We start from the raw sequence: 26,356 nt of genomic DNA, 5'->3' as shown, positions 1-26,356 counted from the left end.
GAACAAGCTTTGATTCCCTTGAAATTTCTAGCATCTATTCTGTCTGCTGCTCTTAATAGTTTGAATGTGTGTATCTGTCTTGAAATAAATTGTTTGGAAGTCTATTTCTACCTATCTGCTTGTGTTTGAACACATAACAATGAATCAACACCACTCCCTTCCCCCTCCAGATACTTTAATCCTTATCTTGCTCTAGTTACCCTGGAGATTGCTTTCATTTCTAGCCGTGCTATTCCTGATGTTTATCCCTTAAGCCTGGCTTTTGACTTTTGCAGTGCCACTTAACGTATACACGCGTGTGCAGGTGCATATGTATAGCTATATATTAACAAAATACATTATGTGTACATGTATGTAATGCTGCAGAATATATAGAGTTGGAGTATTTCTTCCTGCTTGAATAGTCCCAGTGTTGCACATACCTCTTTGCTCTCATTAATGATTTGAAGCAGTGTCACTGGAGGGACATCTGGTGGGGTGTCCAATCATTTTAAGTTGAAAAGTGCTTTCACCTTCTGGATCCCAAATGGTTGTGTCATTGTCACATCTACTAAAACAAGTTTATATGTTAATACCAACATCTTCAGTTTCCCAGTTTCCTCTCCAGAGCTGTGGAGGAGGCTGGATTAATGGGCAGGATTAATCAGTAGTTTTAGTGAGAAGAATACATAAGACTGTTGAGTTTAGGTTAGTTTAATTCCTTTGCATTCCAGCCACTGCTGAAGGTGGATATCTATATGCAAGTTTAATACAGTTTAAGTAATCTCTCAAAACTAAACCCGTTGTTAGTGGGGATTAGCTTTCATGTACAATTAGTTTATAGCAGAGTAGTTATGTGCTAAATACAGATTAATTGATTACGTTTTTAAACAATATGGGAGAAGATCTAGGGGAGATAAATCACCTGCTTAGTTTAATGCCGGGCAAGGTATTTTTATCTACTTCTCAACCTATATGACCTATCTTTTTGTATTTTTTTTTTCTTTTTATTTGCATCTCATTTAGTCTGGCTGCTTAAAATACCAGAATTGTGTATATCTGTGGAATTATTCTGCCCTGAAGATGCATGAGAAGTTGGTACAAGTTTTTAGAAAGAAGCCTTTCCTATGGGTGCTGTTTGATTTATTTATTAATAAATAACCATCGTATGCAGAAGAAATGGTTTGGGGAAAATGGCAGGACCAGAGCTGATTCAGTTTCCTGCAGAGCGTTATTGTTGTCTTGTTATGAAATCCTTGGTTAGTTGGAATGCGAATGATGACAGTTAAAGTCTAATTTAATTCTTAAAAGAATATTGCAGTATTAAAAACCAAGCAAACAAAACCACCTCCCCAAACAACTGCAAAACTTTCCGTGTCATGTATTTGCTGAACAAAATGTGAACAAACTATTCCTTGCAGAATTACAGTGTGTTTTTCAAAGACACCTTATTTTTTATAAAGAAATTGTCTTTTTCTTGCTCTTAGGTGTAGTTTTTAGTGGAGGGCATCTGCAGAGTTTTGATGAACAAGAGTTCCTTTCTTAAACGAAGGTGCTACTAAAGGCTGCATCTTACCATCAGACATCCCTAAAAGACAGATTATATCAAATCCAGTAAAGTGGCTGTTGGAGTTGCCACATGGAAACTGGTTTTCTGCCTTATTCCTCTGACCTGCTGTAAATGCCTTCCATCCGAGTGGATGTTCACTTACTTGTATGAGTTGGTGCAGGATAGTAGGAGAGCAAAGCACAGAATCAGGATTACAAAAAAGCAAGTGTTAGACTCAGGTTTTCAGCACATTGAGCATTCAAGTTCCAATCTGACAGAGCTTTTTTGAATTTTATCTTTCTATTAGGGAAGCTGTTGCATTCAAATCACTGGGACTATTCATGCTGTTTGATTACATAGTCAGGTGCCCTGGCTATATATAGAACTTAAGCTGATCTTTAAAAGCTGATTTTTAACCTGGAAAACTCCTGTGCAGCTATTCAGGTTAGAGCACATTATTTATGTTGAGATAAACCTGTTTTGAATTTAGTTGAGTTCATACAAAGATGCCCTGAACCTCGAATTTACAGATGTAAAATGCACTGCAGTGTCCTAAACAATTGGAACTGCGTGTTTGGATAAGCTATGGGAGCTTTGAAATTTGCTTGACATGGTTGCCTATAGACAAAGAAAAGGAGATGCATCTTCAGGTTCAAAGAAAGAAAATGAGGCATCAACTACTGGAAAATTGCTGCTCAATATATAATCTTAAAAATATATTTGTTTCCTTGTGAAAGAAGGAACAAACACTCCACTGACTTTCTGCCAATCTGCTTGGTGCAGAGGTACCAAAATGTGGCACTTGTGTATGACCTTCAATTAGGAACATTTCCGTAAGTTGCTAAGAAAATCTCACTTCTTCTGTTAGATCTAAACCTCTGACTCTATAAGAGAAGTTTAATTCGGACTATCTGATTTCCTTGAGCATTGCATGTGGTGTTCTCCTGGGACTTAGTTCTTCTCTTAGAAAATTGCTTTCTTCCAGGTGACTGTTCTTGATGTCCATGCTAAATTGGTTTGGAGACTGTCTGTTGCACGGCCTCTCTTGCTCTTCTGCTACCTCTTAGTCTGTGATTGGCTTCATTTTCCTGCCTTTCTGAAAGCTTCCTGCTGCTTTATTCCCTCGGTCATTGCCCTGCTGCATTGCTGGTAAATGTTATCCTGACTCCTGTCTCTTGCAGCTTTGGAGATATGTTGTCCTTTACACTGACTGCATTTGTTGAGCTGATGGATCATGGGATTGTATCGTGGGATACATTCTCTGTGGCGTTCATTAAGAAGGTAAATTTGTAATCAACTCTTATCTGTTCTATATCACTTTAAATTTTTGAGGTGAGTCAGTGTTTTATTTTACTTCCTTTCCTCCCCCAGGTACATTATTTAGGCCATTGGTCAAAAAGATACATGAAAATGGGATTCAAGTGCTATTTCAAACCATAAATATTTGTAGTTGCAGGGTCTGACCCAAGTTCTATGGAAATCAATGGGAATGAAATGGGATCAACACAGTATTAGGCCTATTACACAAGAAATGGCTTGCTCAATTAGAGTGTGACCTCCCCGTGCAGATACCATGCAGTTAAAGCAAAAATTAGTGTTTTGATTTAATGTAAATTAAAATGAGTAATACCATCTTTCTTGAAACAAAACCAGCACCAAAATGTTTCCTCTGGGGGTAAGGGAGGAAGAAGAATGAATTGGTTTACAAATTGAAATTAAGCTGCTAGCTACTGAGTTTATGCAGTTGAACTCTGCCCCCAGTGAATCTTGCACCTGAGGTCTGTGGTTTTGAAACAGATCTTTCCACAGTTTGCAGCATCTCTTGTCTTTTCTTATGTGTAGGAGATGCACAAAAGCAGCAGAAATATGGGACTACTCTTTAAGTACAGAGGTTTAACAGGATTTGTTACTGACTTAACTCTTTTCATTTACTGGGGGGGGGGCACAACAACCCACACTTCTTTACAAAGAATTTTGAAACCAGATTGAACTCAGAACTTGAGTTAAAATGGATTTTACAGGCTCAGAAGAGATCAGAGTTACTTCACTAAATGGCATCAGAAGCAGTAATGGAATGAATATAAACTGTGGCAAAGATATCTTCATTTTAACGGTGTGGGTCAGAGCAAAGACTTTTAATTTAGATTTGGTTAGAAAATTGCTACCACCAAAGGAAAGTACAAATGTCCTTTTGTTGCCAGAAGTGAAAGAAGAATTAATTATGAAAAGAGCATTAGATATTAAAGCTCAGTTTTGGTCATTAAAAATGATGGATGCTATTTGTGAGAAAAAAATCAGTGTAATTGGTCTGGTTTTTGGACTCTCTTTTTGCCAGTCTTGCAGTCTCAGACAGGTGATGATGATGATTATTGTTAACTTTCCATGGCAAAGAAAATAGTAGGGGTGTTTTTAACTGACTTCATCGTATACATGGTCAAGCCCAGAATGCCTTATTTGCTAGGGGAGCCTACTAAGAAGTGTATGAAGAAACTTGCTAAAATGAGTTTTAATCAGTCTACTTTCTTGGTGACTCAAAATGATTGTCTTTGCCTAAGGGTATCAACATCTTTTGCCCTGTGTGGTAACTGCAGAAGACAGTGTTGTGTGCTCATTTCTGCTGTCTGGCACTTCCATGGGTTTCCCTGGACAGTGACCCAATGCAAAAAACCAAAGCAGAAGGCATAAACAAAAGCATTCTCCTGAAGTACTTGTGAAAAACAGAACTGGTGAGGTAAAACCCACAGTGAAACTGGTGGGCAAGAAAGGGACCAAGCTGAAGAATAGGACAGTTAGAAGAGAAAAAGAAGGACAAAGAGTGACAGAAACAGAGAAAAGAGGCACAGATCTGTCCTGACCTGCCATGTAGTTGGGAACTGGAACAGCAGAGCCGTCAGTGGGTCTCTGTGGGCAAGGGGCAAACTTAGAGAAGCACCTTTGGACCATGGCTCTCTGGCAACAATCTACAGCTTTATTTTCACTTGCTTCTTGAGCTTGGCTTTTGACAGACCACTTGAGGTTGCTGATGGGCTTGCTCAGGTACTTGACAGGATGGATAAGGGAGCTGATAAGTTTCTGCTAGCTGAGGGGGAACTTTGCAATCAAGTGCTTCTGCCCTTTGAGGCTGTGTTTCATGGTAAATGGAAGCCAAGCTGGAATGGGGACGAATTCATCAGAACTTTTTTCTTGAATAGTTTTCTAACTTAAAAATGTAGAAACTGGAGACCTCAAGGGGAACCTCCAACTGCTTCTAATGACTCGTGGTGTTGGATGCAGCCTCCCTCCCATCCTTTGGGTACATAAAGACTGCTATTCCAACTGCTGCAAGTAAGGGTCGGCACTGTCAAGGAGAGCTTTGTTCATTATCTTAAGGGAAAATAGCATCATTTGAAAAAACTTCCTATGATTTATAAGATTCTCTCAAAACCTTTTCCTTGCTTATGACAATAAAGTTTATTTCCAGCTTCGTAGTTGCCTGAAGGGTTGGGATGCCCAGGTCTTAGAAAATGTCTTGGTAACTGGGTATCAAAATACACTACGTAAATTTGGTACTCCCATCTTTAGTTCCTACAAGAGAAGTCAAGTCTGTAGTATTGGTTGAGATAGTTAAAAATATCTCTTAGAATTATTTATATAGTTGCTGTTTCATAACCGTGGGATGCAGAGCCTCAACCTTGATGAATTGTTTACTCTGCCTCGAAAAAGTACTGTGCAGAAAAAGGGGGTGGCAGCAGGGAGAGTATCTCTGTGTGTCACAACTCTCAGTTGGTCTTTCTGTAGTCAAGCGCAACTCTAATTCCTTACTTGAAAATGAGATGCCTGCTTGAAAATTTTACTATGCATTAGCACTTCACAGAGAATGAAACTTGGCCAGGTTTTTCTGTCCATTTCTGACATCAGAAGGGTCCAGGCAAGTAACATAATGAACACAGCACTGCTCAGAGGATCAAATCTGTTCCCTTCGCTGTTTTCCCTCTGTGTATTTTAGTGGTGGTGCAGTTTATTTTGTTAGGGTGGGTGGGTTTTTTTGTTGGTTTTTAATTTTGATTTTGGGGGTTTTTTTTTAAACTTTTGAATTCTGTCCTCTGCTTTAAGTGGTGCTGAAGCAGGAAGATAACACAGATGATGTAGCCGAGTTTAGCATAGGTTTCTTATCTACCCTCACTTCACATGTTTAGCTCCTGTTTTAGCAAAGCTTTGGGGCTGAACGTGTAAAGGCATTCTGATTCCTCATTTCCCCTGGAATTGATAGGAAACTGAGCATCTAGCCACTTGTTTTGTATGTGGCTATATATGTGCTGATAGGGCTATGCAGATATTAAGATTGTGGGTATATTGCTGAACAAATAGTTTTATCCTTACAAGACATATCCATTTGACAGGTTTTCATGCGAAAGTGCAAAGCAATGAGGTCGGTTATTTCTGGAGGGGAGGTTGTGTTTCTGTGAGCTTGCATTATTTTTATCATCAGAGTTTTTGATAAATGAGTGCAGGATTATTTTGGGATATTGAAAGCCCTCCCTGTACGTGGTGCTCAATAAGCAAAGAACAGCAAAGAACACAGATCTGGACTCCTATTGTTTCTTGTCTCTTTTCAAGAAAGGTCTGTCTTTTCCACATCCAGAACTTCAAGTATGGTAATAGAATTTCTTTTTAATCCAGTTTTGCTCTCTCTGGAATTGGCATGCCTTATTTATCAGGGTAGACAAGCCTGTTATTTCTGGCCAGGCTTGATGCTTCAGCAAGGTGGTTATGAATATACATAGCTTGGCATGCAAGTTACCTAGTGGATGTTTTGCATGTATATTAAGTGTGATATCTCATAGCTTTTTAAACACACAAGCCAGCATCCTACCTTGAGTTTTATGGTTAGAAGATGCTATGGTCCAGGGTCAGAAGAATAAATTATGTCTAAGGCAGCCTGTCCAAGGCTGAGGTTTCAGTTACCTATACTGTTACACTTCTGCAGACCCCTGGTATGAATATGTTATATCCTAGTGACGCATTTACTTCACTTGAAATATTATGGGAAGGAGCTGCTGCACCCAGAATAATTCATACATGTCAGGGCTTCTGAAGAGGATGGCGACAGCAGTCTGACACAGCCTGGACATACTGTATTCCTGCTGCACAATTGATCCGTGGATCAGCCTGATGACAGAGGCATCCAAAGCACCTTTGGTTTAGTGTGTGAACAGCGCAGAGTTGCTCTGTCCATATGCACTGTCCATATTTTGAGCCTTCTGGACATTGGGCAGCTTCAAAAAACCCCTGGATTACCATTAAGAGAGGTAGAGCAGTACAGTGCTGCGGAGATACTGCTTCTTACTTTTTATACAGCACAATGTGCATCATATGTAAATGATAATGTAAATATTACTTTGGTTCAGGGCTTGCAGGCTGCAGATATTGAAAGTTCAGAGTAGAAAAAGGCTAATTAAGTTGCTTTTCTCCTCTTCTCTATGCATGCATGGGTTGGTTCTTTATTTTCTATAAAGTCAATGTGTACTCCCTGAGCTCCATTAGATTCAGCATAGCATGTTCCTGTTGGGGTAATGCAAACCAAGCAGCAGTGGTGCAGTAGATTAGAAGAAGAAACATCTGTCCCTTTTTCTTGTCATCTACAATCCAAGTTGCAGAAAGGGTGTTCTGCTTCTTCACTGCTATTCAAAATGTCACGAGTGTGAAACAGTTTTGTTGTCCACATGTGAGTATTTAACTGTGAATTTTAGAGGCAGCTTTTCCAAGCATAGGTCATGCCTTTCTTCCTCCAAAGGGAAAATGATGCCAAGGTCTAAGCAGAAACAGTATAATCACATTAGTGGCTTGTAGCATGAGTACTGAAGAAGCACTTAGACTTTTATGTTTTCTGGAAGGAACGCATCAAGCTTGAGGCAGGGCCACTGTAGTCTGTTAGTTGGCTGTAAAGAGCAAATAACTGTGGTCACTCAGCATTCTTCTGTCTGTCTGTGCTTCCTCGGGTACTGTTCAGCCTGGCTGTGCTGGTATCAGTGTGTCCAAGGAAAACCCAGGCAAGCTTCTTCCCAGGAAGCTGGGTCTATGGACTGGACAGCACGCTGAAGAGCTTCCATTGCCCATCTTACTGCACAGCTGTGTTGGGTCTGCAGATGAGTGTGCAGCATGTCATTGCCACACTTCAAACAAAGCAAAGGTCCAGCCTGGTTTTAATTAACATGCCATTTGTCTGTGGTAGCTTGCAGTAAAAGTGAAGGTTATTAACACATGAACGTGGGGCAAGACTGGACTATAGGCAGAGTTACGGAACCAGTCATGCTGATAAATGATCATCAACAGAGGTTTAATTTGTAACCTGGGGAGAGCTTTCAGTTTTGTTGGTAACAGCAAGGGGCGGGAGGGGGGAAAGTGTGTTTTGTCAGAGAGATAAATGTCGATTTCTCTTTTGAACCATTTGCCTTGAGCCTGGCTATTTGTTTAGAGAAAGCTGCACAGACTTCTGCTGCAGACAGTAAATATTCTTGTCTTTTCCACAGTTTTCCTCACAAAAGAATATAACTGTTCTAGTTCTTTAATGTTGTTTTATCATGGACATAGTGTAATGTTGAAGCATGTGTTTTGGTACTATATTGACATCGATCTGTGGTGATCTGTGCCAGCTGAAGAATCTGTGCCACTGTGTCCTTTGAAGGTATCTGCAGTACCCGGTTGATTGCTGTCAGGTATTCACTGGTATCTGCTATGTGGACAAGACTAGTTTTATTCTAATGCCTTTGAGCCATGTCCACAGTTTTCTTTCTTCTGTTTCCTCCTTTTCAAGACAAGATGTAAATCCTCTAACTGTTTGAATTTGTAGATAGCAAGCTATGTGAACAAATTTGCCTCGGACATCTCTATCTTGCAACGGTCACTAGCAATCCTGGAATCGATGGTGCTCAATAGCCACGACCTGTATCAGAAGGTGGCACAGGAGATCACAATCGGGCAGCTAATCCCACATCTGCAGGGGTGAGTGTCTTCAACTGCCACCTGATACAGTGGAATTCCCTCCTTCCACCCCAAATGAGCATAGCATTTGGAAAAAGGAGTGGTATAAAGACAGGCAACCTCCTGTACGACTCCTGCATCCACTATACGTCAGTGAATGACACTTCAAGGATGTGATTGATTCCACCATTCTTGAATGCTGAGTCTGGAACATCTCTTTCTTGATAGTGGAGGCAACCTGGACATGACCAACATTGACCAATTACCTAACTTGTACGTGGTTAACGTTAAGTGCAAACAGTCCTTCCATTTCTACCTTCAGAAATGCAACTGGAAGATCAGTTTCTATAGCTTGTGTGTATTCATGCTTTTCTCTCATGTTTATAATTTTATTCCAAACAGGACAGACCAAGAAATCCAGACATACACCATTGCAGTAATAAATGCACTCTTCCTTAAAGCACCGGACGACAAGAGGCAGGTAAGTTGTTCCTACATATCTGTAGTGTGTCATATTCATACCTGCAGTTGTCCCAGTCACACTTTTCCTGCAGTTAATTCAAACTGAAACTTGTTCTGTTGCTTTATGCTGTTATATGATTTATTTTAACGGAGCTACCTCCATCTCACACCAATATTAGTAGGGATTAAGCATTCTTCTGTGCTGTTGTAGGTCCCTGTAACCTCACATGAACCATATTGGCTGTGGCTGGCTGTAATATTTATTGTACTGAAGTCTTTGCCAGCACAGCTTGTAAAACCAGGCTATTTTTTGGTAAACTGTTTCCCCCAGGATTTTTTAATAAAGAGTGTGTTCCTTTTGGACATGGAAGTGTCTTGCCATGTGAGCATTTAGTCACTTTTATAGTGTTCTATTTTAAGTTGACTTCAGTGCCAGAGATCAGAAGCCTCAAAAGGAAATATTTCAAGATTGCTAGTTGCTGTTCAAGGAGGGATGGAATGCAATCTGTTATGGAATAGAGAAGTTTTAGCCATGTTTATGAAGTCATTAGTCTGTGTCAAAACACATTTAGTCATTTATTTATTTAACATTTCTGTCACCAAGAACAGTGATGATAATTCCTGTGGTGACATATAGTTAGTGTCTAGAACAAGTTCATTGAGACCTGCCGATCAGTTCTGACAAGGACTTTCCTTAGATGTATTTATGTTTTTAAATGCTGGAGGTTGTTTAAACAAACATCAAAGCCCTAATGGGTAATTTTTCTGTTTTGCTTCAAAAATATTTTTAAAATTGAAAACAGGCGAAAGTAAAACCAGGATTTAATTTAAAAAAAGGGCAGGGTTTTTTTCCCACTCCTCTTTTCCTTCTCCCTCCAATACACTCTTCAGTTATTAAGGGAATAAGGCACCTCATGAAGAAAAATTGGAAGAAAAGCTTTCTTTCTGTTTTGACATATAACCAGGTCGTGAGAATATAATGATCTGGTTTGGCTTGAAGGCTGGTAGCTCTAACACTTGCAGAAAACGTCCTTCAGCCTTTAATAATCTGTAATAACTAGTTGGAATCTGTTAGGTTTCTCTTTATGTTGTGTTTAATTATAAAACCATACGTTGAAGAAGGTAGATGTCCATTAGCTTCAGGATAAGGTTAACTGGTATTGTTTACTGAGTTCTGTCTTCTAAGACAACAAACTGAGCTGATGCAGTCTCATGTAGTTACCTGATGGTGGATACTCCAAAGTTAAGGTTCAGCACTCACCACTAATGGGGTTAGGAGTGAGAAACTGCCCCCAACCCTGTATGACTCTAGGAACTGGCACCATCTCTGCTGCTGTCTTATGGAGACCAGCATGATGTGGCGCATTGAAATGATACTATGGATGGTGGAAACACTTCTTTGGCAATACTCTGCATTTTTGCAGACATGTTGCTATGGGAAATGAGATGGAAATTTTGTCAAATAATTCTTGTTCTCATGTGTTACTACTATGCTTACTTTAGAAGAGGGAGCTCTGCTAATATAGCCTTCTCAGAGAGAGAGTTGATTTTGATGCAGTAATTGGTTTTGTGAATGTTTGTTGCTGCTATCAGTTTTTGGTCCAGTGACAAAAAACAATATCCCAATAACAGCTTTTTAAATCACAGGTATAAGAGAAAAGTGACAATTTGATAATTCCCTCCAATGAGTCAAATAAAAGAATTCCCATTTTTTTTTGCCTGGAATGGAGACAAGACTACTTCATATACTTCAGCTGTCCATCTTTTGGCAGTGGATATACTTTGACAAAACCAGCCAGTCTGTTCACTGTAACATGAAGTATCTGATGTGCTTGGCACTCCCCCTGCAGCTCAGTTGAGCATTTCCAAAAGAGGTGGAAGCATCTGTATCATTCATTCCTTTGATGTTAAGTGCAGTTGAGACCTGCTTAGCCAGAAAAAGCTGAGTTTCTCTTGTCTTTGGTCCTCTCTCCTTTCCTTATAATTCCCATGTTCTGTTGCAGCACCCGTTATCTGGTCTAAAGAAAACAGTCAACATCCATGGCTGCATCCTATCTCACATTTAGAATTAAGCACGTGTCAGCATTGGTGTGATTTGTTGTGCTGTATTATGTAAGGCAGTGATACATGAGCTCTGTTTCCAATCAATGATTTACTGATTCCAGACATTACCCCTTCGTGTATATATAAACAGTGTCTCAATAGCAGTGTGCAATATGTTATCCAAATCCTTTCATAGTACATTAAAAAAAACAAAGGAATTTAAAAATAATTACATGATGATAATGACTATAAGCTGAATGCATCCCATATGCTAGCGTATGTCCACATGTGCACACACTCATATACTTCTATATTGATGGAAAAGATCATGAAACTTAAAAATGGGACATGAACTTGTAGGTCTGGTTGAGAATCGACTGTCATGATTGACAAGTGTGAAATAGTCCGTCCTATGCGTAGGACAGGTTGCAGCATGAGCAGCCAGGATCAGCTGCTTAAGAATGAGAGTAAAAGCAAATTCTCCCTGATAGTGACTTGAGAGGAGTCTAGAAAGAAATGTTAAGACATAATTGATCAATGCCAACACTTTTACAAGGGCCCGTAGGGACAGGACAAGGGCCAGAGAAGCTGTGGCTGCCCCATCGCTGGCAGTGTTCAAGGCCAGGTTGGACACAGGGGCTTGGAGCAACCTGCTCTAGTGGAAGGTGTCCCTGCCTGTGGTTAGGGGGTTGGAACTGGATGAGCTTTAAGCTCCCTTCTAACCCAAACCAGGCTGGGATTCTATGATTGCTACCAAAATCCAGGCAAGAAATATTATTTGCTATAATGAAACCATTCTGAGATATAGGCTGATTAATTGAGTGAAAGTTAGAGCACTTGACTTTAAAGCAGCCAAAATATTAATAAAAATAAGCATTTCATTTGACATATGGTTTTAAAGTCCTGGCTGGCTCCCATTCCGTGCTTTGTTCTGTGTTTGCAGGGCGGACGGCTGTGCTTGAACAAGTGTATGTAAATGCTGTTTAAGCCACAGAGGTCTCTTCTGAGGTCTTTTATTGCTGGTTTTGGATCACCAAAGTCCTCAGCTTTTGACATAGTTTTCACTTTCTTTGCCCCTTTTCTCATAATACAGTAATTTGAGTTTGTGACCCCCAAACCAATGCATACGATCATACAGCCGATAGACTGCTTCATTTAATTTATAAGTAGCACTGCATAAACATGAGAATAAAACATTTTAAGTTGCTATTCTCATAGGTATGGCATAAAAATACATGCTTCTGGCTAATTCTTATTTTTATTTTAAACTAAATCAGGAAATGGCAAACATTTTGGCACAAAAGCAGCTTCGCTCCATCATCTTAACTGTAAGTATATAATTTTCACAAGTTATTTTTCACTAGCAGAGAGAAAAGGTGACTGCAGTTTTGGTGTTCATTGCTTTTATCTTAATGCATTTTAATTACACTTGTATTTTGATGTGTTTTGAAGCCTGTAATATACAAATAAAGGTTTGGTTGTTGAATAGTTGGAAAATTGGTTGCCAGAAAGGGTGTTTTCCCAGGCAAACAAGTTGGGGTTTCTTCATGAAAATATAGTACTGAATACTTCTGTGTTTTTTCAGTTCTGCAGATTATTTTGTCTTGTTATAGAGTTGCACACAATTTGTCTCCACTTGCACGAAAGAAGCATGAAATATAGCTCAGGGTGAAGTTAATGAATGTAGCATAAAAGACTTGCATCTGCTATCGTGGAAAACCAGAAGGATTTTACCTTTGACCTTAGAGTAGCTTATATCTTTAAGGGAACAAGGGAAAGAACTCACAGAAAGAGTTCTGTGTTATGAGGTACTGGGCAGTGTAAAACAAAACCAAACAACAGCCAAACAACCCCTTGCTCTCCCTTGTTCACTGTCATAGTTTCAGTGATGCATACAAAACCCCCCAGGATTTGTTTCAGAAGGCATACTTTTACATTACTGTGTCCATAACAAATGTGGTGTAAGCATATGGATAATACTCTTAGGTGTTCATTTACTATCATAAAATGCTCCAGTGCCTTTTGGCAGACAAATTCTTTTATTCTCTGGTATCAGTTGCTGTCTCCGTCTCCTAAACTTGGCGGGTTTTGGCACACCAGGGATTTTTAAGTTGTCCATCAGTTTGGTACTTGCTTTCCGGATGGGACTAATTCTGCACATATGAGACATTGCATAAATGTATTTCTAAGCATCTTCCTCATACAGAATGGAGTTAATCTGATAGAGGTAAGATTGTGGAGTGATGTTTGATGTTGACTCCTGCAGCCGGAGCCCTGTTATATCTCTGTATTCGTGGGCTGTGTTTGCAGCCTGAATGCTTCTCTGCTCAGGCAGTTACGGTCTTAAATGATTTCTTAATATACTTATATTTTATTTTATTTTAATTTATTTTATTTTTATACAGAGCTCTGAGGCTCTTGGGAAGGAGTTAATTTTTCTTCAAAGTGACTTCTCAGTACTGTTTTATGCCACTTCTCAGCATAGGCACAGGCTCTATCTAGTGGCGAGAAGGAGAAAGTTTAAGTGCGTTGTTATTGTGAAGTCCTGCACATTAAAGTTACTTATCTAGTACCTAAATCAGTAGCACTTGTCCTGGTTTGATTTTTCCTTCTTTACACTATTGCATAATGTACATACTTACAGAAATGGAAACACCTGAGTGCATGTACTGTAATTTTCTGATAAGGTGGCATTCATTGAGGTCTCTCTTTCTTTGCAGCATGTTATCAGGGCACAGAGGGCCATCAATAATGAAATGGCACACCAGCTTTATGTTCTTCAAGTACTTACCTTTAACCTTCTGGAAGATAGAATGATGACAAAAATGGATCCACAAGATCAGGTAAGCATCTGGCATGATCTGGTCAGAACAGGAAGAGGGCCACTGCTCATTGCTGTACCTAAAACTCTTCATGGAGGAAAAGACACTGCTAGGAATGCTTGCGCCATGCATTCATTTGTTCATTCATTCGTTCGTCCATTCATTCATTCATTCTCTCCGTTAAGAAGCAGGTTATGTTTTCTGGTTGTTAGAAGATGTACTGGCTATTGCATTCCTTGTGCAAAGGTACAACAAAATGGCCAGGCTTTTCTCCTTAGCATATATCTTCGTGAACTAAATTGGGTGTCATCCTGAGCAGCAGTCCAGCATTTGTTTCTTCTGTGTACTTCTCAGAAGCAGCAAAGATGTGTGGTCCTTTGTAAAAGTACTTCTGTAGAGCTAAAATGAATATTAAAATGAAGACTATCTGGCATGATAAAGTTGAAGTTAATTTGTGCTACTATAAAACCTGTGTAATAGTTGTTCATTTGTTATTGCTGGCTGTGTCCAAACACCAGCTTTAATATTGTTCATTGTGCTAAGAGAGACACTTGCCTAAGAGATTCAAGTTTAAATATTGAGTCAATGAGCCATAGAGAAGATGGGTCTTGTTGCTTTAATTTTTGTGGCCATTTTTTTAGGCCAAACACAAGGAGGAACTTGATTTCAGTTATAAGAGAAAGTCGTGTGAAGACCTGATGATAATTTGGAGGAGGTGGGAGCACGAGATGGTTATAAACACAAGTAACATCATTCTGTAGGATTTTACCCTTCCTGTTTCTTAAGTTTGAGGCAGGAAGGTTTGACTCTCAGGAATGTACACGCAGTTAACTAGTGTGTATCTCCATAGATAGCGACTGACACAGTGGTGTTAGTAGTGATGCTAGAGTGGTTGTCACTGTCTTGAGATGTTTCTAGTGATGTGTAACTGCAGTGATTCATCTCTTGCCCATTTCTGTGCTAGCAAAAGTGCGCAGTTACCAAAAGGAATGCAGAGTGCTGAGCCATTTTGATTTTAGACAGCAAAGTGCTTAAGTACCAGCTGAATTTGGAATGTGTGTGATCTCTTGGCTTCTGTGGTTTCATGCCTGTAGTTAAAATTAAGTGCATAGTCCAGTTTCTGGAAGTCAGCACTTAAGCATCTGCACGTGAACCCCACCAAATGTGAAGACTTTGGAAAATGGGAACCACAAAGTTGTTTTGCTGACTGTCTCTCCAAGTATGAAGTAGGGAATTTAGGCAAAGAAAGGTTGGGCAGTGGAGGCAAAACAGTGTTTTGAAACAGCTTTTGTGATATTGGTTGTTAAAGTGAGAGGTAAGTTATTTTAACCCATTTTTAAACCTTGTTTTAACACAGGCTCAACGGGATATCATCTTTGAACTCCGAAGAATCGCATTTGATGCAGAATCTGAACCTAACAATAGTAGTGGCAGTATTGAGAAGCGCAAATCTATGTACACTCGAGACTATAAAAAACTTGGATTTATTGTGAGTATTTTTGTGTGGTGGTACAGTGAAAGTGGGTGAGGGCATCCATTGTACATCTTATAATCAATCCCTTCTCTTACTTGGTCTTCCGGCTATTTCCTCCTGTGATGTTAGGGGGTGTTTTGATTGTCTAGAGCTTAATAATGGTGACAATAGGGTTGAGTGTTTATGCATATGAATCACGGGGAACACCAACAAGGCAGATAAAATGGTAGGAATCTGTTACAGACCACCCAACCAGGAGGAAGAGGCAGATGAAATATTCTATAAGCAGCTGGGAGAAGTCTGAAAGAATACTGAATCCTGTGTTCAGTTCTGGGCCCCTCACTGCAAGAGAGACACTGAGGTGCTGGAGCGGGGCCAGAGAAGGGCACCGGAGCTGGTGCAGGGCCTGGAGCACAAGTGTGATGAGGAACAGCTGAGGGACCTGGGGGGTTTAGTCTGGAGAAGAGAAGGCTCAGGGGGGGCCTTCTCGCTCTCTGCAACTGCCTGACAGGAGGATGGAGCCAGGAGGGGGCTGGTCTCTGCTCCCAAGGAACAAGGGACGGGACAAGAGGAAATGGCCTCAAGCTGCACCAGGGGAGGTTTAGATGGAGCTGAAGAACAATTCCTTCCCCAGAGGGTGCTCAGGCATTGGAACAGGCTGCCCAGGGCAGGGCTGGAGTCACCGTCCCTGGAGATGTGTGTGTGTGATGCTTAGGGATGGGATTTAGTGGTGGTGTGGCAGTGCTGGGTTATCAGTTGGCCTTTTGATGAACTTAAAGGTCTTTTCCAACCTAAATGATTCTACAATTCTAACTGGAAGAAATAATTACCTGTGGTTGAAGCGCGTAGTTTTTCATGACATGCCATAACACTTGATTTACTGTGTTTATATGGCTCGATACTATTTGGAGTATGGCTGAACCTCATTATAAGAGAAAGCTGCTAACCAGTTTGTAGCAGTGCACAGCAGAGGGCACTAGCATCATACTAGATGTAGGCTGTTCACACCAGTTCACTCACTTGCATGGGTACAGTCATTTCAGCCTTAGAAACAGTAGAAAGAACTGTTCTGCACTGTGAATCCCCATTTCTCAGTTGGATGCCAGAAGATGTTTGATGCTTCCGCTAAATGATATTGCTTGGACAATAAAAATTTGCTTAATTTGCATTGCACATTGCAGTTTCTTATACAGTATACTGTAAATAGAGTTTCTTTTCTGTCTGGTGCTTTCTGGTCAAATATATTTTTCCTCTGAAGTAATAGTTTGTCCCTGTGTTTGAGTGTTTTTCAGGCTTCCATGGGCTCTGTGACAGGGATGCTTTCTTGCAGTCTGAATTTTCTTAGTTGTTTGTGGGGTTTTGAGGTTTCTTCCAAACAATCTCTGCAAATCTGTAAAAGATGAGGTTTGTAAATGTACTTAAAGAGTTAAAGGTCTAATCAGAAAAACTTTGGTTTGATTGCCAGCTCAGGCCATGTTCTGCAGGTGTGAGCAGCAGCAGCAAAGCATCAATCTCTTTCCAAACCCAAGAGGCAGAAGTACAGAAATTGCAAAGCTCACTCTCATACCCATCCTGTGCTTGGTGCTGTTAGGAGCCCAGAGGTGTGCAACCTACTGCATTCTTTCCCATAACCATAGTTTCATTGGTTTAAGTTACTGTTTGCCATAGCGGAAGGTGTCCCTGCCCGTGGCAGGGGTTTGGAACTAGATGGGCTTTAAGGTCCCTTCTACCCCAAACCAGTCTGGGATTCTGTGATTCCATAGCTTCTCAGCCAAGTGTGATCATCAGGCTGTTTTCTGCTGATCCTGAGTGGTAACAGAAGGATGCAAGAGAATTACTGCTGTTTGGAGGCATTAGGTTTAAAATGGCTGGGAGAAACCCTGAGAAACTTTATTTTATTAACAAAAATGAAGCATTGTAAGCAGAAAAGCCTGACAGGATGGTGTCTGTGTGTTAGAGAGTTGCTGACTTCATATAAAGTTGGTGCTGTTCATCTGAGCTAATAATTGTGCAGAAGGAGGCACCTGTGTCAGATGCACCATTAGAGTGACCAAAACCATAGTGACCAGCAAATCCAGGTGTTAAAGCTGCTGCTGTTGTTCACCATGCAGCTGCATGTGATTTATCAGAATTGTTTGTCAGCAGCTATGGGCATCTAACAATTCGCACATTGTTAAAATGAATAAGCCAGCCTTTTACTGTTTACTGCGAAGTTCCTCTTAGCTTAGTCCTTCCAGAGGAGAACAGATTTAAAAGCCCATTTTGATGGTCTACCAACCTTCTTTGACCTTTCAGTATCACTTTTAGGATGAGCTTTAATCAGAATGAAATCTCTGTGGCTCTGTGTCTGTAGGAATGAACTGGCTCTGTAATCCTTTTGTTTTGATTTTTTAAAATACTTTTTTTGATCATTTGTGCTTATTATAAATATTAGTTGGAGGAATCCTCCTTTAAAGCAGTTTCTTAATGACAGGATAAGTTCAGTTATTTTGCAGAGGGAAGATAAAAAGGTTTTTATATTTTTATACCTTTCCAATATTTTTAATTGTGGAATTCTAAGATAAAAATCTTGAACTCCTTGTGATTTGACAAAGTACACCTCTGGAAGAAAATCCACTGACATTGCATTCCTCACATGCTTTTCATGTACTGTGTGTGATTTCACTGTGTAGTTTTCTTGTTGGCTGCTTGTTTGCTTTGTGCACCCCGATTACAAACTCATGGGGGCAGGCAAGCTCCGTGGATTTGAGTTAGTAGGGCTGAGTAGTTTGTTCCAAATGTATCCATCGTAACAGAAGAGTTCTTATACTGCTAATTGTTTTCTGACCCCTTCTCTTAGAGATGAATCTTGGACATCTTTCTGTGGCTATTATGTATAATAATATACCCAACACTGGTCAGGCAAAATGACATCTCTCTTCTTTTGTAGCATGGGCTTCATCTGTTTCAAGGCTCGACTTGTATAGCTGATTCCACGCAGCCCCTTGCTTCATATTGAAGCAATGGTAGTTTTGTGAAACAGTGTAAATTCAATTTAGTGTTAATTACTGCAAATAGGGTTGTTCGGGGGTTTTTTTAAGCCTATACAGTTTTCCATCTCATGCATGCAACCAGATATGTATGTTACTTAAATGTACATATCACTCTGTTCCCCCTCCTCTCATTCCTCATGGGTTTCTTTGCCTGTTGTAAGATTTAAAGGACAGTAAATAGCGTAACATACAAAGTATTGGTATTTCTTCAGTTACAAAGAATTGCAGACATTCTCTTTGAATATGTGATTTCATTAACTGAAGCCTATGAATGAATGAAAAGACAAGGGGAAGAAAGTGACTCATTTGTGAATACCGAATTATTTCCCCAAATTAAAAACACCCTCATACCTGGATTGTGAATATGTTGGTCTTTTGGTGTAGTCAGCCTGTTACACAGCCCCTGCATGAGTGTGGCAATGGGATGCGTTCTTATAAAAATGCCTTAAATCGTCCTTCATTTTGGTGCACCTCTATCCTCTGTTTGATGTCTGTCTGGAGGAAACTGGAGGCAGAGCAGAACAATGCCCAGGCATGCAAAACATATCTGCATTTTGCAGAGCACAGTTCCAGTTGCAAGAGCTTCACATCCCTGCAGAGGGAGGCAAAGAAAAGGGGAAGTCAAGTGAACTGCAATTCCCCAATAGATGGATCCCATGGTTTTTTGTCTTTTTATCACCTCTCTACTAAGGGCAGATGAGCGTATGTTACAGGATGGGTATAGGCAGACTTCTCTCTGCTCTTTATTTGAACTAACCCCAGCCTGGCCCTTTCCTTTTGCACATGACAGTCAGTTTAGCTTGCTTGGAAAAGAAAAATATGAACCCTTACTACAGAAGTATGTAAAAGGAGAGCAAGCTCTATCCCAACTTACCTTTGTGACACTTGGCACTGGGTTTAGCTTCCTTGCAAAGCTCACCCTTACCAAAGCAGCATGGCTCATAAGGGTGCTGCGGTATCACCAGCCACCGCAGTCATCGTTATTAATGAAGTTCCAAGGGAAGTATAATTCACTGCACAAATGGAGGGGCAGTCTTGTTCTGTGGATGTGCCATGCACACTATAGGACGTAAGTATCAAATCCTTTCCTGGAGCTGATAGTTGTTACAGCAGGAAGGAGTTTCACTCAATTCTTTTGAGTGATGATGTATGAGAGAGGCAACTTCAGCCATTAAATGGGCTGCTTCCTGTGGGGGTTCGCTGTAGATACACATCCTCAGGAAAACTCTAATGATTATTTTTACCCTGGTTTTGCTCGATTGCTTATAATTTAAGTAATTTGTCTTTAAAAGAAGCCACGGCTGAAAGGTGTTTTAATTAGTGCACCTTAGTTACAGTGGCAAATGTCATGTCAAAAAGGTGAAGTTTGGATAAAACTGCCTGAAGTGTAACTAAAGCAATCAAAATGATGCTGTCCTAGCAGTCATGCTTAGAAGACTGATTCAAGCAGATCTTGGTTTTGAACCTTTCATTTTACTTGTTAACTGTTTTGTATCATTTTCTTTTATACAAAACGCCTGTTGAACAGCTCTGAATTTCTCCTTAATAAGTAATCTTTGAACCATTACTCAATGTTAGGGCTGTTAATGTTTGTACCCCAGTATACCAACAGTGCCAGCCATTATGCTTAAATAAGGAGTGGAAGTCACAGTGTGCCTTACTTAACAGCCATTAAACTTACCTGAACTCAAAAAAGGCTTTTCATGCCAAAATGTGACTTAGGAACAGCTCTGATAGGATTCATAGAAATAGAATGACTCAGGTAGGTTTTGATTCTGCTGTGTGTGTCTGACTTCCTAGTTGCAAACATTTAATCTGTGTTTATTTACGATATTCAGGTTTAGATGTATTAGGTGTTTTGGCTTGCTGCTCCTGCTAGCACTGTTTGCACTGTTTGCTCATGACTATCTTCTTGCTAGCTTGATAATTATCCTGCTGGGCAGGCTGAGAATTTGTGCCTTAGATCTCACGTATGTAGAAAAGGCAAACTGCGTTAGCCACACTGGTCAAATGAAACCAGTTGATCTCCTGGCATGTTCCAATGTCACAAAAAGGCTTATATTTTTAAGTCAGGGATAGGTGCCCGTTTCCTGGTGTACTTCTTTACTGCTACAGTTCAAACAATGCAAAAATTGCTCACTGTTCAGGACATGGGTGTTACACTTCCATCAGGAATTTAGAAGAGCTGGAGCTATTTGGAAAGCTGTAGCCCTTGATTGCTCTCCAGCTGCCCTGGCTGGAGGGGTACCTGCCTCGCACCCTCTTAGTTGAGCCTCTAGAAAGTCTCATGGGTATGGTCCCTAATTCTCTGCAGTAAAAGCCATCTGGATTAGCTCACACCTTGTCCAGCATCAGTTTCATCTAAAGTGGACTGACTCTTCATCAGGGACTCTAGCACTTTGACAAGGGGTAATGGGTTCAAACTGAAATAGGGGAAGTTCACGTTGGATATAAGGAAGAAGTTCTTTACTGTGAAGATGGTGAGATGCTGGCACAGGGTGCCCAAAGAAGTGGTGAATGCTCCATCCTTGGCAGTGTTCAAGGCGAGGTTGGACAGAGCCTTGAGTGACATGGTCTAGTGTGAGGTGTTCCTACCTATGGCAGTGGGTTGGAACTGGATGATCTTAAGGTCCTTTCCAACCCAAACCAGTCTGGGATTCTATGACTTTGCCTGAAAGTGTGGGATAGGAAACTTGGCAGGGTCCGCTGAGGTGGCTGCCAAATGAACTGGTAATCTCAAGTGTGGAGTAGTCATCAACTCGTATGGCTTTTAGTTTCTTGACCCAGTCTGGCTAGATCTGTGAGTGGATGGTTGACCTCTTATTTACTTGTTCTGTGTTATTCTGTAAACTTAGTGGATACTGGGAGATGGCTGGTAGTAATTTACCATGCTGAAAAAATGTAATTGAAATGACGATGTTCCACTGATTCATTTCAAATATCCCCGAGAGAGTACATGACCTGTTGCTGCTTGATGTGCCCAGAAAAAATGGCTTAAGTAATAAGAAGTCAGCAATCTGTGAAGTGCTAAACATGTATCCAACTCTAAAGTCTGTCCTTAGTGACTAAAATAAAACCCAAAAGGTTTTGTTATTTACATAGTTTTCATGTATTTGACAAGATGTGGTTGCTCTAAGTTATAGCACTCATTTTAGATTCTTTTAGGCTTTCAAACTGTTGGCAGTCCATAGGGCTTAAGATTGTCGAATCCAAAGCATTAGTTCCTTGTCACTGTAAAGCTGTAATATAGGTATATATAAAATACAGAGAATTACACAAGAGCATTTTTCTTGCTTTACAAGACAAAATTTATTTAATAATTTATTCATAGATTCATAGAATCATAGAATAGTAAGGCTTGGAAAGGACCTTAAGATCATCTAGTTCCAACCCCCCTGCTATGGGCAGGGACACCTCGCACTAAACCATGTGGCCCAAGGCTCTGTCCAACCTGGCCTTGAACACCGCCAGGGATGGAGCATCCACAACCTCCCTGGGCAACCCATTCCAGTGCTTCACCACCCTCACTGTAAAGAACTTCTTCCTTATATCTAATCTAAACTTCCCCTGTTTAAGCTTGAACCCATTACCCCTTGTCCTACCACTCCAGTCCCTAAGGAAGAGTCCCTCCCCAGCATCCTTGTAGACCCCCTTCAGATACTGGAAGGCTGCTATGAGGTCTCCACGCAGCTTCTCTTCTCCAGGCTGAACAGCCCCAACTCTCTCAGCCTGTCTCCATACAGGAGGTGCTCCAGCCCTCTGATCATCCTTGTGGCCTCCTCTGGACTCGCTCCAACAGCTCCATGTCCTTTTTATGCTGAGGACACCAGAACTGTACGCAGTACTCCAAGTGAGGTCTCACGAGAGCAGAGTAGAAGGGCAGGATCACCTCCTTCGACCTGCTGGTCACACTTCTTTTGATGCAGCCCAGGACACGGTTGGCTTTCTGGGCTGCAAGCGCACACTGAAGCCGGCTCATGTTAAGCTTCTCATCAGAAGCCATTAATTTATTCATGGCTGAAAATATGTAGTGCTTGTCTTTTGACATGCCCTGTTATGATTTATCTGATAATTTTAGCTGATTTAGTTACGCCACCGTGACAATTCAGATTTTTGCAGTTCTGGCCACCATAGTATCCATTCTATAGGGAAATGATTCTTCCGTGTGAGGGTGCTGAGGCGCTGGCACAGGGTGCCCAGAGAAGCTGTGGCTGCCCCATCCCTGGCAGTGTTCAAGGCCAGGTTGGACACAGGGGCTTGGGGCAACCTGCTCTAGTGGAAGGTGTCCCTGCCCGTGGCAGGGGGTTGGAACTGGATGAGGTTTAAGGTCCCTTCCAACACAAACCAGGCTGGGATTCTATGATCCATGACTGGGATGGATTTCTGGTGGTGACTTATGTAGACCTCTGTGGTGCTTTATGTTAGATTTATGTAGTAGGTCAGTGAATTAAGGGAATACAGTTGTCGAATTATGATTTTTTTTTTCTTAATCTTTTATAAAGAAAATTATGTGCAGATTGTGCTTAGGATTTTTTTGCTATTGAGAAGGTCAGTTTTATTTTGGTGAGGTCAAACTTGATCCAGAAATGCTGTTGCTTAACATGTTATGTAGGTTGAAGTGAATTTTATTATTGGAGAATAACACTTGCAGTCTACTTATGTGTATTGCTGAACTGTGATATGAAAATAATTAACCAGGTAGAAATGCTTAATATTAAATATTTGCTGAAACACAAAGCTGGAAACAGCAGCAATGTTTTTTGAAGGAAAACCTGCCATCGTTGTATGCAAACATAATTAGTGAGTTTTTATGAAAACTATATGCAGTAGAACTATACTGGAGTTCTTTATATGTGCTGGGGTAGTGGGGATGTGATTTAAATGACTTACACTGAAAGTATCTGAAACGGTTTTCTGCGTATTCTTTCAGAGATACAGCAGTTGCAGCTGTATCTTTGATATATTGGATATAATTGATATATTGGGTACTTCTGACTTGAGAGGTACACAGTGTTTTTATAATTGTTACTTTATTTAAATCCAGGGATCCTCCAGATCCATTTTCATTCTATTCTGTTTGTTGGTTCTTGCTTTTGTTATGTCCCTGCTCATTGCAGGGGGTTTGAACTAGGATGATCTTCGAGGGTCCCTTCCAGCCCAAACTATTCTATGATTCATTGAATGCAGAGAGGTTGCAAATTCCCAAGTCACTGTTACATCTCATTAAGTCGGATGGTGGAAGTTGTGTGCATCATCATCTCTTTGAATATAGAGCTGTTAAATAAAAAGACAGAATTACTTCCTCATTAAGAATTTGAGCTGACTTCCCAACTGCTTGTGGGTTTTTTGGTTGTTGTTTTAATGTAGCATTTCTTCATATTTGTAATTCTTGTGTAAATGAACAGATGGGAACATTTTGCATGTAGAACTTCAGGATTATTTAGGGAAGGGGTAAATGGTAAGGTTGTGTGCTAGTCGATAGTTCTAACATAAGTTTATCAATTCATAATTCACTGTGAATATCACTGTGACTAGTTTTGAGAGGGTTCATTTTAGATCGACGCCACTTAAATTGGCCTTTTCCTTTTCAGATATTCTGAGGTTCCTCCAACGTCCATTCTTTTACTCCCTGGGAACTTCTGTAGTGTTTCTGTCATACAAACATACAGAAGTGAGGCATACAGAATAACATTTCACCCACGCTGCTTTGGGGTTGGGAAAATAGAAGTTTGCTCTTCTATGTAGAATAGCTCTTACCAGGTCTAGCATGTACTGCAAGCAGCTTTCAGGACAAACTAGCATGACTTGGCAACTGATTTACACAGCTGCACATAGCACTGACGCAAAATCTGTGATAAGTTGTCAATATCTGTCAAGACAGAAATAAGTTTGTACTGTAATAGGCTGGGGATGCAGGGAATTACACAGTTTCTATGCTTCAGCATACTCACATGGGAGATAGTGTTGTTAGGAATAGTATAAGGAATGGTTGTTGCTTCTTCCATCAGCAGCTATCTACAGACAGTACACCATTACTGTGATTGGGCATCTCGGTGTGAGGACACATTCTATACATCCTTCAGTGATTGCCCTGGAAGCCAAAATTAAGACAGTGGAGCCATTCAGGGCAGAGAAGAAAGCTTTACACAGCTAGGACTGCATGAGAATGCCAGGTTACCAGAATGTAATTACTGCACTGGAATTTATCCAGAGTAATCTTGTGCCACGTGATTTAGTTACTTATTCTTTTTTAACTGGCATAAACAGACATGGTTTGGGGTTTACATCTTATCCAAAAGAATGAATTTTCATTCCCACAGTACCCTACTAAGCTGGCTAACAAATTCTTGATGGGTTTGATAATGTTAACATGTACGGTATAAAAGCATAAGCTGTTAAATACCACTCAGACACTGAAGCTGAGAGATGCATAAATATTAGTCTGGTGTAAAAAAAACCCCAAAATTATCTGAAAATTTGAAGGTAACAAATCTGCTCCATTTGTATTTCTTACTCTTGGCTTTTTATAAGGAGAAAAATGCGATAGCTTTATACTAAACAGATGCAACTATTATGCCTGAGGCATTGTGTTCCGTGTATTTAATAAATGATGTTGTAGGTGAGGGTGTTTGCATACTTCTGCATTATTCACTGTGGCATTTTAGATAATTTAGCTTTGTATCTCATTTCTCAACCTACTCTCAATAAGTTAATATTTCAACCACAAACATTCACCATACTAAGAAAAGGATGATTTTAGGGGGAGGGAGGAAGAAGGAAGGGAACAAAGAAGTTGGGATTCTTTTTGAATTTGAAGAATAATTGAAGATAATGTATTGTTTCACACATGCCAGAGCTGTCTTGTGGATCCTCAGCTATTACCAGCTGGCATACCTCCAGGTAATTGACTTAACAGCTGCAGATCAAGCTCTGGTTATCCTGGGATCCAAAGTCACAGAAACATTTAAAACAAACAGCTGAAAATAGCTGGGTTTATAGCTTTTCTGGTTGAACATAGCACTCGTAGTGATGGTACAAGACAAAATGAGTCATCCTTAGTACGTGTGGTGAGATTTCTTATGCCCTTACTGGTTTTGGTCAATATTTCTGTACAATTCGAAATGTAGAATGGGATGAAGGAAAGAACTATTCAAGCAGCAGTAGATGAGCCTTTTTGTTTCGGAGTCCTGCTACTAGTGAAATGAGTGCTGGTGTTTTAATAGCTGGAGGAAGGTAGATGGGTCTTGATACTCTTATCTGCTTGCCAGGTATTTATCCAAGTGTACTCTGCCTGTGCTATAGCATGGGGGTGAAGCCCTGTGCTGAAGTTCTGCTCGCAAAAGGTATAAAACTGGTTCCTTGTTGACAGCTTTTTGCTGCTTTTTCTGGAATGCATAAAAATTGTGGGATGGGAAGTTTTCTCCTCCCAGAAGCTGAGGTCTGTTGGTCTTGTGATGTGTGTGATGCGGTCTCGAGCCGATTTTAAATGTTCTGGCTGATAAACGTGTCGCATGTGGAAGATGGAAGGTTTAGCTGGGGAAATAGCCATGAAGGGCTTTTGTTCATCATTCAGGTGAACACTTGAATGTTTATTAAAAAAGAAAAAGTTTTAGAAAAAGGAGTTTTTGGAAAACACAACTCAGTAAGCCTTTTGTTTTCCCACCCTTCTGATACATCTACTGCCTAGATATTTCCCTATGAAATCTAGGATTCCAGATATTCTCGATTCCCTCTTGCCAAATGATAAGCCTGTGATTGTTTTGCTTGTACAGCAGTTCTCCGAAGCTGGAGATGTAAAATGAACAAGTTGTGCATGCCTTTTCACCCCCAAACCTTTGTCTCCTTATAAAGTTGCAGCAACCGTCTTAATGTATAATTTTAACTTTCAAATATTTCTAATCTTTCATGTGACTGTGAATTATTGCCTGGCTAAACCCAACCTGTCATACACCTAAAGGTGAGACATTCAAGAGAATAGGATCTCAGATTTCTACCATGTTATGGCCTGACAGATTCAACAGGAGGAAAAAGTAGT

At 40.4% G+C, this 26,356-nt stretch overlaps 1 protein-coding gene across 3 annotated transcripts in view; it reads left to right on the top strand.

Moving 5' to 3' along the window:
* The window catches only part of ELMO1 (engulfment and cell motility 1), a 278,325-nt gene that overhangs the window by 99,522 nt on the left and 152,447 nt on the right, over nucleotides 1-26,356 (top strand). For 2 of the 3 annotated variants that reach the window (XM_030477045.2, XM_030477054.1), the window contains exons 9-14: nucleotides 2,710-2,809; nucleotides 8,358-8,509; nucleotides 8,891-8,969; nucleotides 12,271-12,321; nucleotides 13,714-13,836; nucleotides 15,173-15,304. In XM_030477045.2, the coding sequence (XP_030332905.1) occupies nucleotides 2,710-2,809; nucleotides 8,358-8,509; nucleotides 8,891-8,969; nucleotides 12,271-12,321; nucleotides 13,714-13,836; nucleotides 15,173-15,304 (637 nt within the window). The remainder of the gene's footprint in view (nucleotides 1-2,709; nucleotides 2,810-8,357; nucleotides 8,510-8,890; nucleotides 8,970-12,270; nucleotides 12,322-13,713; nucleotides 13,837-15,172; nucleotides 15,305-26,356) is intronic. The other variant, XM_032919775.1, reaches the window with a different exon arrangement.

This window comes from Strigops habroptila, chromosome 1 (genome assembly GCF_004027225.2).
Source record: "Strigops habroptila isolate Jane chromosome 1, bStrHab1.2.pri, whole genome shotgun sequence".
NCBI lineage: Eukaryota > Metazoa > Chordata > Aves > Psittaciformes > Psittacidae > Strigops > Strigops habroptila.
Note: the sequence above shows the minus strand (reverse complement) of the source record. Positions and strands in the feature narration are given on the sequence as shown.